This window comes from Crocuta crocuta, unplaced genomic scaffold, assembly GCF_008692635.1.
Source record: "Crocuta crocuta isolate KB4526 unplaced genomic scaffold, BGI_CrCroc_1.0 scaffold115, whole genome shotgun sequence".
NCBI classification, from domain to species: Eukaryota; Metazoa; Chordata; class Mammalia; order Carnivora; family Hyaenidae; genus Crocuta; species Crocuta crocuta.
Genome location: NW_027530575.1, coordinates 3748548 through 3764926, shown reverse-complemented (window position 1 = coordinate 3764926; position 16379 = coordinate 3748548). Strand labels below are relative to the sequence as shown.

Here is a 16379-nt window from a genome sequence, read left to right as displayed (position 1 = left end):
CTAAATTCGGTGATATTATTTTTTACTTATATCTAGGTAATTTTTATTGTCATCTGTGATTTCTTTCATAATAATTATTTAAACTATATTAAAAATTTTCTTAATGGAGGAACATTTTAGCCCTGTTATCTTCTTATTTTCCAGTGACTTTGTACCATGATCAGAACACGTATCTAGTGTAATACATTTTTTTATAAAATACAAAGTATTTTTTATTAAATTCCAAATGTGCATGAGAAACATAATTTTGTAGGGCACAGAGTTTTCTATATATTTATTAAATCAATCTCACTAATGGTATGATGTAACAGCTCTCTATATTCCTTTTTCTTCTTGTTTCATCAGTTGTGGGGAGAAATATTTTCACACATCCCACTTTGTGGACTTTGTCTTAATGATTTTAAACTTGTAGAAAATTGGAGGTTATACATTTAAAATTATTTTAGCTGTTTTCATGTTTATGAGTTTTTCCACACAGACTTTTTTTTTTTTAATCAATATGAGCTATCTCTCTTTGTCTTAGTTAATAATTCTTACCATAAATTTCATGTGTCTGGTGTTAACAATGCCAAAGCATATCTTTATTTTCTTATGATTTGCCTTAAATGCTTTTCTCTTTCTGTAATTTCAACTTTTTTAATGTCCCTTCACTTTAGATGTGTCTCAGTAGCTACATTTCTTGGTGGTTGTGCAGCTAAGTACATGTGTATGTATAGATATTGGTCTCCGTATGGATTGAGATTTGAGTGTAGTTGCAAGTTTAGGTCCTATGCCTACGTTTAGGTCCATGTTTATGCTCATATCTGTTCTAATTTATACTGTTGAAATTAGTAATATTTTAAATTATTCCTGACATTCCATTTTGTGTTTTTTATTTGCCATGAATTTTTGTGTTTTTGAAATTTTATTTTCTGCCTTTTGCCAGATAGATCGGATTTACTTTGTTTTCTGGGGGATGGGGGTGAAAGCTAAGTCTTTTTTATTGTTAGAATGCTGTGCATATTTTATAAATTTTGGTGATTTTTAGATTTAAGTTTGGCATTTTGTCACATATTTTTAACTTTTTCTTTTAATATCTATATATGTATATATATAATTTTCCCTAGGTTAAGAGAGTAGCATTTGCCTATTTTGTCTATCTCCCAAATTCAATTCTTAAGGTTTACAAGGGATAATATGGGATACTCTATTTTATAACCTACATTATGATTCACCAATTATTTATATTGTCTCAGTTATACATTTTTACTGGCATTTTGATGGTTATTATTATATCCTTTGTGATGGTTATTTGCAATTTTGCTTGAGTTTATCCTAGAGTAATTCTTCAGCATGTGTCTGTCTGTCTTAGAGTTTTTGCAAACTTTCATGCCTTATTTCTTATAAAAGTTACTTAGGTTCTCTTAGTTTTAAATCTGTAAGATAGGAACAAAGTAGTTGGGATCAAATATGAGATCATGTAGAAGAGCATCTGCTACCTTAAACATGCTCAAATATAGGTTAGCTATAATTATCATTACAATTTTAAATTCATTAAATTATTATTTTATATCTAGTCAGAAACATGATAACTGGAGGAAATTTTTTATTTGGAAGTCTTTACTATTTGGAAAAGGAATAAACTGGGGACTTGGGTGGCCCAGTAAGTTGAGTGTCCGACTTTGGCTCAGGCTTTTGAGTTCAAGCCTCCTATCATGCTCTCTGCTGTCAATGCAGAGCATGCTTTGAATCCTCTGTTCCCCTTTCTCTGTCTACCATTCCCCCCATCATGCTCCCTCTCAAAAATGAATAAGCATTTAAAAAAAAACAGGAAAAGAATGAATTTGTTGGCTCAAATACCAACAATGGCTTTTCTATTTTAGGAACATTTTTTTCTAAAACCTATATATTTAAGGCATGCTGGATAATTACTAAAGTTCTATGTGTTTTTTTAATTTAAATAATTTTTTCCTTTGTTTTTCTAAAAGAAGTTTCCCTTATGGACTTCATACAACATCACGAATAACACTGATCAGTAATTTTACATTTATCTTATTTCTATATTTTGATGTTTAATGAAAGCCAAATAGGATTTGTTTTTCAATTTATTAATGATAAAATATTAATATCTTTAATAGTGATCAATATCCCTATTAATCTATGACATACTATTGTATCTTCATTATAGCCATATAAGGAAAATAAGAGAAAGTGAATTTTTTTGTTGGTGAGTGATCTAGCTTATTAAGCCTAACTTTTTTAGTCCCTCAACAGTTCCATATACATCTTGTTCTCTGACAATACTAATTTTGTCAATGTTACTTACCTGGTGGAGTAAGCTAAACCTTTATTCCTGAAGGTTCTGAGTCCTTACTACTCTTGTATTGAATGGGTTGCCACAACTGATCATTATCACTAGATATAAGATCGCTCAGTGGCATTACTGTCAGTCTCCTGGTTTCCAGAAATCTTCCTCATTAGCCACATTTTACAAACAACCTAATTCTTTTCCCTTAGTGATTGGGACTAATCACTCTTACCAACAGAGTAAACTCTTGCTTGCCTATTGCTTCAGTGGCATGGGGAGCCCAAGTTAGTCAGGAGAAAATTTATGCTTATGGACTGCCAAAACTTTCATGTTAAAAGATTTTGTAATTATAAGGAAGAATTCCATGTATTATCAAAGTAATATTTTTTTAAAGGCCACTTATTTCAGGATCTATAAAGCAGATCTATGATTTCAGCTTTCCTGTTAATGGGTCATAGGCTCCTCCTCATGAGGTCTGTGGTGAACACAAAGATGACTCTTAATGATCCCTGTTTTCCTGTAACCACAGCTTTGTATGACTTCCTCTGTTTGAGTATGAAAAGGGGCTGTGACTTGCTTTCTAACCAATAGAACAGAGAAAAAATTGCAGTATTGTTCATGATTATGTCATGTTATGTAAAAAAGCATCTTACATTTAGATTCTCTCTAGGGATCCCCTGTGCTGACTTGTTGAAGAAAGCAATCATAGTGAGGAAGCCTGTGTGGAAAGAACTATAGATGACCTATAGAAATTGTGGGTGGCCTTTAAGAGTTGAGGGTTTGCTTTAAGACCTGAAGGTGACCTCTAGGAGCTATGGGTATCATCTAGATGAAAGTCAGCGAGAAGTACAGTCCTCAGTTCTACAGACACAAGGAAATGAATTTTGCCAACACTCTGAATGAATTTAAATGCAGACACTTTACTGGTTGAACCTCCAGATGATAGTGTATCCTGGTCAACACATTTTACTGCAGCCTTCTGAGACCCTGATCAGAGGTCTCAAACCATGTCTTGACTCTTGACACATACCCCTAATGGGCTGTTTAAAGCTGACACTTTTGTGATCATTAGTTACTATCAATAGAAAACTAATGTAAGGCCCTAGGTACTGGTTGATATAGAAGTGTTAATAGAGCAGAAATAAATATTAGGAAGTCTAGCCACATATTCATGCAATTTGCCTCTGGACACGCTCAAGCCCACTCTCATATATATTGTTTCTAATTATGATGGAATGCTGAATGCATAGATTCTTCTTAATGATTTTGAAAATCATAATGGGTTGATCCTTTAAAGTTGCCTCCTGGCCAGCATTCAGTCTCTTCTATGACCCAGTGGTAAGTCAGAAGATGACTCTCAGGTTGAGAATGTTTATTGAATGAACTATGATTTTGTTCCCAAAGTCTTGCTGGGTTATAATTCTATTACAAGGCTGGCCACAAGGTACAGCATCTCTAGAAAGTACAGACGCTTCCACTCATATTTAGTTTTCTGGATCATAAGCCCCCAGGCACAGAACTGCTTATTCCATAGCTCAAATCTGCAGCATAGGCCTCTCTTGTTCTGGGCCTCTGTCAGAGCTGATAGACTTGTGAGTTTACTAGCAAACTGGTGGTTATAGAACACCTCAATTTTGTATGTTATGTAGCCAACAAAAAGACAATGAAACCTTGTGCCTTTTTGTAATGGCACATGGTATATCATTCAAGAAGTTATTTCACTTTAAAAGTAATTTCTTAACATGTTTAAACTACTATACCCCTAGTATTTCAGGAAGGTGATAGGCCTTTTAAGTTTTGCAAGATTTTTCTTCCACTCTCTGGCAAGGAAGACATCTAGCACACCTGCTATTTCCTCCCTACCAGATCCAGCGATCATAATGTAACAGATGTCGTGGAAATATGTGATGTTTTATAGGACATCAAAGTGATCAAAGCTCTTGTACACTGTAAAAAAATGAAGAGTTGTCATTTCCCTGTGGTAAGACATTGAAATGATGCTGATGCTACCTGAGAAGGTAAACAAGTTCTGATTTCCTTAATAATGTTGATTGAGAAAAAAGTGTTTTCCCTGGTAGTTAGCTGAATACTATGTTTCAGGGCTGTGTTGATTTTCCTCTGTAAAAATATCAACATCTAGAATATCAGCTATAATTATCATCACTACCTGATTATGTTTGTGATAATCTGGTCTTTATTCAAGATCCATCTGGAATTTGTACTTATCAAATGAATGAATTAAGTTGGGATATAATAGTATCCCTACTCTTTCATATTTTAATTTTTTAATGTTCACAGATATCTGTAAATTCCTTACTAATGCAATATAGCTTTGGATTTACTATAGTAGTAAGGATATTGTGGTGGTTTAGTTGACACGTTCTTTTTATTTATTTTTTAAATATATTTATTTATTTTGAGAGAGAGTCTGGAAGGAACAGAGAGGGTGGGGAGAGAGAGAATGCCAAGCTCTCTCAGTGCAGAGCTCAAAAAGAGGCTTGAACTCATGAACCATGAGATCATTATCTGAGTCAAAACCAAGAGTTGGACGCTTAACTAACTGAGCCACCCAGGGCTCTGACAGACACATTCTTCTGTCACAGACTTTATTTTGTGGATCAGGAAACCAATGTGAGAATTGTGACAATTTCTGAACGCATCTTTTCGAACTCTGCATTCTGACACTGAGGAAGTAGCTGCAGGTTGAGTCCATCAACCCAACGAACACACCAGGATATGGACTTAGGCACTTTATTTACTATTTATTTGTTTGTTTATTTCACTTTATTGCTTAGCTTTCATAGGCTTCCTATCTATCTAGTGGATATGGGGGCATTTTAAGGTTATGAGGTACTTGATTTAATTCAGGGATAATATTTAATAACTACTAGAATGTTTCGGTATTTTAAAATTTTATGCTGTCTAGGGCCTGATGTATGGGGCAAACATGAGTATTTCCATTACAGAAATGTGGCAATTTTTCAGCATTCTTTCTTAAAAGAACCCAGTCTTTTAATCAATGAAGAAACTCTGAATCTCTGAACTAATTTAAATAAAGTAAATTTGAGAGAGAATATAAAGTCCCACGATGGCAACTCAATTCAGATTGTTACGCAAAAGATTTATACCTTTTCTTATTAAATAGACCAAGTAATAACTTAGTGGGCTCTCCATTTCATATAGGTACCTCATGATAAAGTTATGTCTTCCAAGATGTTTTAGGTAACTAAATCACTGTTCCATTCCTATGATCTTAATAGGGACTGACAAATATATTTTTTAATATAAAGGGCTAGAAAGTAAATATTTTTTCACTCTAAAGGGTGTATAGTCTTTCTCACAAGTACTGGATTTTGCTTTTGTGGCAAGAAAGCAGTCACAAACAGTACATAATGACATAGGGGTTGGCTATATCTCAATAAAACTTTATTTACCAAAACAGTTGGCAAGCCTGACTGGACAACTGGTACTAGTCTATGGTGACAATAGCTCACATTGTCTTTAATTCATGTCCCATCATCTAGTACAATAATGCCATTGACATCAAAGAGCTCAATTTAATTGTACCATCAGAACCTGTAGTTAACTTACCAGAGAGCTTTAAAAGTATGCTATTGCTCTCCTTTCTGATAAATTTCATAATGGTAAAAAAAAATGTTCCCTACGCCATCCAGTAATTATGGTTAAAAAGCTGGCTATGATAGATCTGCTGTATCATTCCCATATACAGAAACATTTTTATTTCTTCTTCTATATGACTGGGAAATCTTGGTGTCACTGATGCTAAGATCTCTTTTAATTCAGACTTCCCTTAGCCCACTCCCCTGAAACCTGGGTGAGTAGAAACGTCATTTATTTCATACAGGTCAACCTTAATCAGATAACTTCTGAATCTTGTCCTAAAGGTACTTCCCAGGTACCTACTATCCAAGTTAGCTATTTATTATAATTCCTTTGTTGTGTGGTACATCGTCTCAGAACATAGCTTATTATTTTTTTTAATGTTTTATTTATTTCTAGGAGAGAAAGAGACAGCGTGAGTAGGGGAGGGCCAGAGAGAGAGGGAGTCACAGAATGAAACAGGTTCCAGGCTCTGAGCTGGCAGTCAGCACAGAGCCCAATGCGGGGCCTGAACCCATGAACCGCGAGATCATGACCTAAGCGAAAGTTGGACGCTTAACCGACTAAGCCACCCAGGCGCCCCAGAACATAACTTATTTTAATTAATCATTCATATATCAATTTCCAACTGCATTTCATATTGGATTTTACAGCATTTCCTGTTCCCTCTGAATAGTTGTCTTTCTTCTCAGATTTGGCATCTTTTTGTTGAGAACTTTGAGCATCTAGATATGATTTATTTGTCCATTCTTCTCTTCATGCCCTCAATCATAGTATTCTTTATTTTGAGTTTAAAGCTCTTGAAAATATTTCAATTATTTCAATTTGGTAATTTCAAAAATTTTAATTTAAATAGGTATATCTATGGATTATACACTTTAAAATTTAGAAGAGGAAGACAACAAAGTGTCCTTTATGTTTTATATGATTATTTATTATTAAATGTAGATGTAATTTGTCAAGCAACATTTGCACCATACTGATGTACACCTAATTCATAAAAGTACTCTTTTTATTTTACAAATATTATTGCTTATATTTTTACATCCAATATTTCATTGGAAATATACTTAACAGCTTCAAACACATATTTTATTTCTTTCCACAAGTATTCTATGAGAAGGTGTTAATGATATTTATTTTACAGATCAATTAATTGAGATTCAGAATGCAGTAATTGAGAAAGCCTAGAATATATACAGTTTTTTCTCCAGCTCATTTCTTTATTCTGTCTTACTGGTGTGTGTGTGTGTGTGTGCGTGTGTGTGTGTGTGTGTATGTTTGTATGTGTGTGTGTGTCTCAATACTTCTGATAAAAAGCCTTACTTAAAATTCCAATTATCTTATAAAACAGAATTGTACCCAGAAGCAACATTAATGACTATGTTCATTTTTCTTGTTTCTAAGTAGTAGCACCTGGTGCTTGAACTTTATCCCTGCTAATATTTCCTGGATCTAAACCTTTCTCTTGGGGGTTATTAAAAGATTTGAAAATTAGTGTGTTTGTATAACCATACATTCATTTTGAACACCGGTTTACTATGCCATACCAACATATGATGATGATGTTTCATACTCTCCTATTGTAATAAGCAAATTGCTTCTTTAAATTTACATATTTCTTTACAATTTTTTTCATTTTCTTTATTTTCTTAAATAATCAAATATTAACTTTAGGTGTATGTAGGACTTTCAAGGTTAAATAAACATGTAATATTGTGTTTAATTGTCTGAGAATTTTTGGTTACTTTTTGATCTTTGATATTATTTACATAATGATTTGTAATAAGGACTTTATGGTTTTAAAATTGAAATGCTGTGTTTCATATAATATATTTAAGCAATGTAAGGAAGGAAGCAAATAACAAACTTTTAATTAGAAACATTGTTAAGAGTTAGAATAAATGGTTTGCTAATGGATACATAATATAAACAGAAGCCTGTAGTATATACTAAACTTCATGGCTAACACAAATAGTTATTTCTTAATAACTCAATAACAACAGCTTGCACTATTTTCAGATCTTGCTTAAGAATTATGTATTGGCAATTCCTTTATGTGATATTATAGAACTATTCTTTAAATTATTCCCGGGGAGCCTGGGTGGCTTAGTCGGTTAAGCATCAGACTTCAGCTCAGGTCATGATCTCACTGTTCGTGGGTTCAAGCCCCGCGTCGGGCTCTGTGCTGACAGCTAGCTCAGAGCCTGGAGCCTGTTTCAGATTCTGTATCTCTCTCTCTCTCTGACCCTCCCCTGTTCATTCTCTCTCTCTCTCTCTCTCTCTCTCTCTCTCTCCCCCCCCTCTCGGAAATAGGTAAAACATAAAAAATAATTTACAAATAAAAACAAATTATTCCCTCAAAACAAAAGCTAACATCACTACAGAAAAAAAATGCTGCAAGTTTATTTTACCAGTCTAGTTCTACCCTTAATATAGTGACATTAAAGATATAATAACACTGTTAGTCAGGGACCTTTGTTTGAAATAAATTCATCATATCTGTTTAAAGCATTTTTAAAGGTATTTTCTGAGGGCACCAGGGTGGTTCAATCAGTTAAGTTTCCATCTTTGGCTCAGCTTATGTTCTCATGGTTTGTGGATCCAAACCCTGCCTTGGGCTCTGTCCTGATAGATCGGAGCCTGGAGCCTGCTTCAGATTCTCTGTCTCCCTCTCTTTCTTCCCCTCCCCTCCTCACACTCTGTCTCTGTTTCTCAAAAATAAGCATTTTTTTAAAAAAATAAAAGTATTTCTGTACTATGCTTAGTGTATTCTTTAGTATTTTCACAATATACATAAATACATTATCAGAGAAGACAAAAGAGCTCATATTCAGGTTATAGTAGTTATATATGCCTATTTTTCTCCTCAGCTCTGGAAGCTTTTTGAAATTCAACAATAGGAATTTGCACAAACATTTACTAACTACCCTCTGTGAGCTAGGCACACTGTTAGGTTTGAGGATTTACATTGCTTTACCAAAGTGTATTTTTGTGTTTCATGAAACATACAAGAAAACCATAAGCAATTAAAATCAGTATTTGGCCAATCTTCTCATAGAAAATTTTTACTCACTTACTCAACAAATAATTAAACTCCTAAAATATTCAACGTGCCAAAGATGTATTTAAAACATATTGGATAATTGGAATGTAAGGATGAACCATGACTCCCCAAACAATGGATTAAAAGACATCTTTCTGGAGAAAAAGTGATATTTAAACTGATCTCTTAAGAAGTAAAGTTATCCATGAGAATGTCAATGTGTTATGGCGGTTTCAGGTAAAGAGAAAAATGTCTTTTCTATAAAGTCTATAGAAGAAACAGGTATGGAACACTGGAATTACTTAGTATGATTAGAATTACAGCTTGAGCTGATAGGTATTAAGAGAAAATAGGGGTGCCTGGGTGGCTCAGTCAGCTAAGTATCCAACTTGGGCTGAGTTTATGAATCTACAGTTTATGGGTTCAAGCCCAACATCAGGCTCTGTGCTGACAGCTTAGAGCCTGGGGCCTGCTTCAGATTCTGTGTCTCCCTATCTCTGTGTACCTCTCCTGCTCACCCTCTGTCTCTGTCTCTGTCTCTCTCTCTGTCTCTCAAAAATAAATAAACATTAAAAAACTTTTTAACAAAAGGAGAAAATATCAGATCATTAGGCATTTATAATATATCAAATGTAATTTGAACCATGGAGGCATTGAAGGCTGGAGCTTGGCTAACAATGGCATAATAATGAAGGCATAAATTGGCTAACAATTTATGGTGTAATAGCTTTAAATGGGCACATTGGTAGGGGATCTTAAAGTGAAAAGGGATGAATAATTGTTAGTTCTTACAGCCTTTTATTTTTTTAAGTTAATTCACAGTCTCATCTTCTAGAAGTAACTATTTCCTGATACAAGAGTTAAGTTCTTTCCATCGGACCCCAATATTGTTTACCACAAAAAGAATAAAATGTACTTTTTTTCAGAATTGTTTGGTACAGGAAATATAAGTGATATTCAGCCTTGAACTGTTTAGCATAGGAATAGGAATGCACATTGGCTGGTTCTCAGCAATTAAGATAAAAAATGAAAATTGAAGCTAAATAAAGCCATAGGGAAAGACACTAGTGCTCTTGCAAAAGCAGTTTCATTAGATGGGTGGTTGGAAAGCTAGATTGCCATGGTTTGAGGAGTGTTCAGAGAGTCAGGAATTAAGATAATGAGTGTAGACCACACTTTCGGGATGTATGGTTGTGAAAGGAGATAGGAATAGCTATGGCTTGAGTTAGTCATGAGATCAAGAAAATTTGGTAATAATTTTATTGATTCACAGGTTGGAGAATTTCTAAGCAAGTTTAAATTCCAATGGGGAGAAGTCATACTGCTCTTTTAAAATTGCATTTCTTGGAACTTGAAGCTTTACATGATTGGGCCACAGTAAAGATAAAAATTACAGTGACAGATCATAACATCTGAAAGACTCTTAGATTAGAAAGAGATTATAAAGTTTATTTAGGCTGAACACTAAAATTAGACAATAAGAGAAATAATACAATGTCAGAATTTTACTTTATATTTATAAGAAACAATATAAAGATATCTCTATTTCCTAAAATTTTATAATCTCATTTGTTAAGTTATATGGCTGGATATGTGATGGAAAGATTAAATAATAAATATTAGTTTAATAACCCTAAGTACTCTGATGTGGAAACTTCTTTTTAAATCCTGAGTCAAAAGTCAAGGACAAGGAGTTCTACTCAAGCCTGAGATCAGCAAATGATTTATGAGGAAATGTGCAAGCACTATGACAGTGACTTTATGGGGAGAAAAATCACATCAAACCAACATAACCATTTTTCTGGCAGATCAACCAACCTTTAGGAAAAATAACAAGTTTTCAAATATAATATAGAGAAACTCAAAGACTAGAACTTTTAGGGAAAAAATCTAGGAGTGAAGATGAACTCTGAAAAAATAGTTTGGAGTCTAATTTCCAGCTCTTTGTTCTTTTGACTTATTCTTCTAAATTGCTTTCAAGTTCTTCAGAAAAGGCCCGTATCTGCATGACAGTTGAAACTTGTTAGTGCATCTAGATTATGGAAAAGAAGGTGCTACTTTCACAGTAATTAGTTTTCTTACTTTAAATAAATCCTGTAAAATTCTTTGCCCTGTTTCATTTGCTGTTCTGTCTTCTCACCAAACTCTAAAATGGTATTCTTTTATTTCTTTCACTATTTTCTCTAATATCATGTATGCTACAACTTGAGTGACTTGAAGATTGACTACACTGAGTTCTTTCCTTGCTAACATTTCCCAGGCTATGAAAATCTTAGTGAGGTATAAAACTTTCTGCTGTAAATAGGTTATTTGAATTGTAGGAAATTTACATGAGGATCTGATGTAGCCCTATCACAAACCTCGTTTCAGCCAATCTGGAGGCTTTCTGCAAGGCCATCTCTAGTATCTTGACTTTAGGATTCTGTTCGTGTAGTCTTGTACAAGACCAGAAACATCAGGATCTCAGTGGGGCAGTTTTGATCTATCTGTCAGCCTACACTCCTGACTTCATTTTCCAAGTTACCTGAAATCCAATAATAATACATTCATTCTAGATTTAAAAGTCCATCCTGCAGAGCATTTTGTGACTTTTTGGTTCAATGTGTTAATGTACAGAAGAATGTTCTTGCCACATATGCCTGAGCCTGAACTCCTAAAATGCATCTGGGAAATGACCATATTCTGGGGTTGTAATTTGCAAACTTATAAAAGGAAAACATATGGTACAGGAAAATTTCTATTATTTTTAAATATTTAAGGAAAAACTGGTAATGTCTGATGAAAATAACCATATTATTTAGATAAATATTGTAGATAACAGAAAATCACACATAATTTTAATGGATTTAGATTGTAAACTTGTCTGCAGAGATTTTGGATTTTCTATGTGCACAAGCATTTCTTCTGGAAATAATATTAGTCATATACTTTTTCTTGTCTAACTCTAATAGGCTTTTATTTCTTTTTTTCTTTGCTTACATTACTTTGGAAAGACATTGCAGAGAAATGTTGAATAGAGGTGGCACTAACGAATTTTATTTTCATTCTCAAGGAGGGAAGGTTTCCATTACATATGTTTGTTATATGAATGAATTAGGTGGTTTTATATGATGAAAATATGCTCCTTAATTAAATGCAACTACTTATGATGCATTGTCCAGTGTAGATTTAATATACCTTTTTTATATCTATTTATTTTTTATGTACAGTTTTTTATTTAGTTGCTAATATTTTGCTTAAGTTTTTTGTTAATCTGGGGTGCCTGGATGGCTCAATCTGTTGAGCATCCAACTTCGTTCATGGGTTTAAGCCCCACATTGGGCTATGTACTGACAGCTCAGAGCCTGAAGCCTACGTTGGATGTTGTGTCTCCCTCTCTCTGCCGCTCCCTCTCTCACAGTCTGTCTCTCAAAAATGAATAAATATAAAAAATAAGATATTTGTAAAAAAAAAAAGAAAGAGAGAGAGAGAATGGCCATTAATTTTATTTTCCTTGTAACATCCTTTTCAGGTTTTGTTTAGATGTTATATTTACCTCATTAAATAGGTTAGAGGAAAAGTTCTCTTTTTGTATTCTCTGACAACTTTTAAGAAAGTTTTTCTTTTTTCCCTCTTCCTTTTTTCTAGCTTTACATTGGTTTTACCATCATGTCCAGTTTTGTCTTACTGTGGATGGGTAGTGAGTTTTCAATCTTTCTCTTGATGTCTTTAACATATTTTTTTAAACTCTTGGCCATCACTTCTTCAGATGGCTTTTTCCCTATCATGTCTCTCCCTGCTTTTAAGACTATAATCACAGGAGTATTATAATTTCTTACCACATTTCATTTGTTTCAGAAGCCATTCTTTTTTGTCTTTTTTAATCAATAATTTAGTTTCAATATTTTCTACTTATTTTTAGATTATCTTTTCTTTACCTGCATCCAATCTGCAAGTTCAATTCCTCTATCAAAACATTAGGTTAATTATTACATTTCCACTTGATTTATTCATGTAACCTAATGTTCTTAAAAGTCTCCAGCTCATCATTTAAATTAAAATATATTAATAACAGATATTTTCGTATCTATAACTAATAGTGATCCATCTGGAAGCCTGTTTCTATTGTCTGTTTTTCTCTCTAGGTCTAGTGTATTTATAGGCCTACTTTTTTTTACTTTAATGTCAAGCATTATAAACATAGAAATCAGAATTTCTATGAAGTTATCTTTTTTTTAAGGGGTTTATTTTGACTATTTGCTGACATTTAGATTGGAGGATCACGTTAATGCACTCAGAGGCTTCATTGATTCAAATCTCGATTTCTGTCTTCTTGTTCTCTCTTCTATTTCCAGTACCCTTGACTCCTGGGATAGAGCCCTTCAAGGAGTCCAACTGAGAGACAGTGTATTTACCAGCGTCCCTCATCCTTGCTGGTCCTTGAATCTAAATTTTTGTCTTTCAAGTTCTATTTAACTTTTCAATGTCCTATAAGCCATTTTCTGCTCATCTAACAGTATTTAGGATTCACAACTACCTCCGGGGAAAAGTGGTACACAATGACAGCTTTTCCTAAACTTTCCTTTGTGGTCCCTCATTTGTCTCTCAAGACTACCTTTGGAGCCCATCATTTCAATATCCATCCTTTCCTCCAAGTCCCATGATTCTGTTGGCTGCTGTATTATGCTGAGTTTCTCAATTTTCACCCTCTGCTGCTTATAATTAATAAATAGTTTTAGGAGGAAAGAAAAAGCAGTATAGAATTTTGAGCTGACTTCTGTGAGTTTATCTTTATTCTAAGATCTTGGTCTATCAAGTCCTGGTTGCTTTAGTAGCTATTATTAAATTCAGTTAATTATTTTGATTATATGTAACATTTTTTCTGGTGTTCTTGATGAGGGGTTTAGTCACCTACAAGTTATTCCCCAGTAACTGGAAGCATAATTCCCCATTTTACTTTCTACTTTCTTGAAATAAGCTATTTCATTATTATTGTTATCACAGCACTTGATTGGGTCTTCTGGGCCTACTATGCATATTTTGATAGAGTTTTCTCCTTGATATGGAGTATGGTATTATAAAGTCTTGATTGTGAAACACTTTATGATATTAATACATGCAGTAGCCATCTATTATATATGTGTGTATATACATATACATAATCATGTATACATTCATATTAGATATATACATGTGTGTGTATGTATACATATATATGTATGTGTATGTAAAATCAAAGTACTTGTTGAGCTACTGCATTTTATGTATCTTTTTAATCAGTTGGGTGTGGAATATGAAACTCAACAATTTAATTGCAAATTTTTTGTCAATCTTTTTTACAAACCATATTTCATAATTTCTTATAATAAAAGTCACCTACTTCTGAAAAGGAACATTTATTATAACCTCAGAGGAATCATAATTTAGGATAGTATAATTAGATGATCCACCTCATTTACAAATGGATTAAATTAACATTTTATTAGTAATCAATTTTAGAATAGGCATGCATGTTTGTAATTGACTCTTTCTGTTACATTTTTGGGATTTTTTAATTTAATGTCCTAATAAATACAGATAATCTATCTCTTAAATCATTTTAACACGAGATAAAAGATAATTATCATTTCATTTATGGCTTCCTAGCACAAATTATCTCACCCAAAATAGATTTTTCTGATTTATATTAACACTGATGAACATAAGGAGAGATGCATTGATTTTCCCGATAAAATTCTAAAACTCTATGTCATTTTGGTCAATTCATAGGACTTTATAAACACCATCTTTTTGTGTGTATGATTTGCAGGCTGTCAGCAACTAGCCATTCATTGACACCTCAAAGTGATATGGACTCCAGTAGCTCTGAAGAATTCTATCAGGCTGTTCACCATGCTGAGCAAACGTTCAGAAAAATGGAAAGTTACTTGAAACAACAGCAACTCTGTGATGTTATTCTGATTGTTGGGAACCGAAAGATACCTGCACACAGGTATGGTAACCTGTCTTAATTGGATAAATACATTAATGTATTTGAAGTGATACTCTGGTATGTAAATGTAAAACATTGTATGATCAGAGAGTTAAGAATCTAAAATTTTTGTGGTCCAACCAAACTTTATTTATAGTCACAGTGATTTGAATTCCATATACTTTTCACATGTTGTGGAATATATTGATCCTCTGATTTTTCCCCAACCATTAAAAATACAAAATCTGCAACTAGTTTATGGGTTGTGCAATAGGCAGCAAGCCAGACTTGGTCCATGGGTCATAGTTTGCTGATATCTGTGTTAAAGGCCTCAAGATCTCAAGTCTCTGATTTAAGGAAGAAAGAAAGGGGTTCAAATTCAATTTGAAATATTTTGACTTTGATATGTTGTTATGAATTTCTAGGTATTTTATGATAAATTATATGATATGTGTGATATTTTATTATAAAAATACAGTAAAATCTTGGATTGCGAGTAACTTGGTTTGTGAGTATTCTGCAAGATGAGCAAACATTTCTACTAAATTTCAACTTGGTAAACAAGTGATGACTTACAATATGAGTAGTACGTGATGCCCAGTGTCACATGATCAAGCCAATGGTTCTTGAAATACACTTTGATATATGAGTGCTTTGGATTACAAGCATGTTTCTGGAATGAATTATGCTCACAAACTAAGGTTTTAGGTATTGTGTTTGTGTGTTTTCATATGTTTATCCATAAAGTGAATGTTAGGCTCTCAAATGTCAGGCTCACAGTAGATAGTTAAAGACTACTGTGAATGATGGTTATTTTTTCCAATAAGACCATCAAAGATAATTTGATATTCCATCTATTAGCACATGTCATCTTTCATAGTGCTATGATTTAAGTGCAAAAAAAGAAAAAGATTAAGCATAGAGGTAAATTTGCAGAATTATAAATCATCATATAAATGTATCCTACTAATCTCTGTCAAATGAACATAACTAAACCTATTGATAATAGTTGAGTATCCACACTTTAAAGAGACCTTAAGTTACATTTCTCTTACTTTGTATATATTTTGGGGGGAGATTTATATTGCCATTAAACAGTTTTTAATAAATAAAGCAAATATAAATACCTCAAAAATAAAACTTCTTCTAAGGTTGATAAATACTACATTTTATGTGACCCACAATCACACTAAGTGGAGATACATTTTAACTTAGGAGAATGTACCTAAAATCTGAAATGAAATACACTTTTCTGACAAAATTAAAAGGAAATCAGGTCAGGCATTTGGGTACCTCAGTTGTTCAGTTGGTTAAGCAATTGACTCTTGATCTCAGCTCCAGTCTTGTTCTCAGGGTCATGAGTTCAAGCCCTGCACTAGACTCCATGCTGGGCATGAATCCTACTTTAAAAATATAAATAAAAAATTAAAAATAAAAGGCAATCAGGTTATCTTGGGTATACATTATTTGTCTCA

The 16379-nt window shown here is 33.3% G+C and overlaps 1 protein-coding gene across 2 annotated transcripts in view; it reads left to right on the top strand.

Moving 5' to 3' along the window:
* The window catches only part of KLHL1 (kelch like family member 1), a 355540-nt gene that overhangs the window by 100151 nt on the left and 239010 nt on the right, over window positions 1-16379 (top strand). The window contains exon 2 of one of the 2 annotated variants that reach the window (XM_077767988.1): window positions 14743-14925. The exons of the other annotated variant lie outside the window; for it this stretch is intronic. Coding sequence (XP_077624114.1) covers window positions 14743-14925 — 183 coding nt within the window. The remainder of the gene's footprint in view (window positions 1-14742; window positions 14926-16379) is intronic. 2 annotated transcript variants of the gene reach the window in all.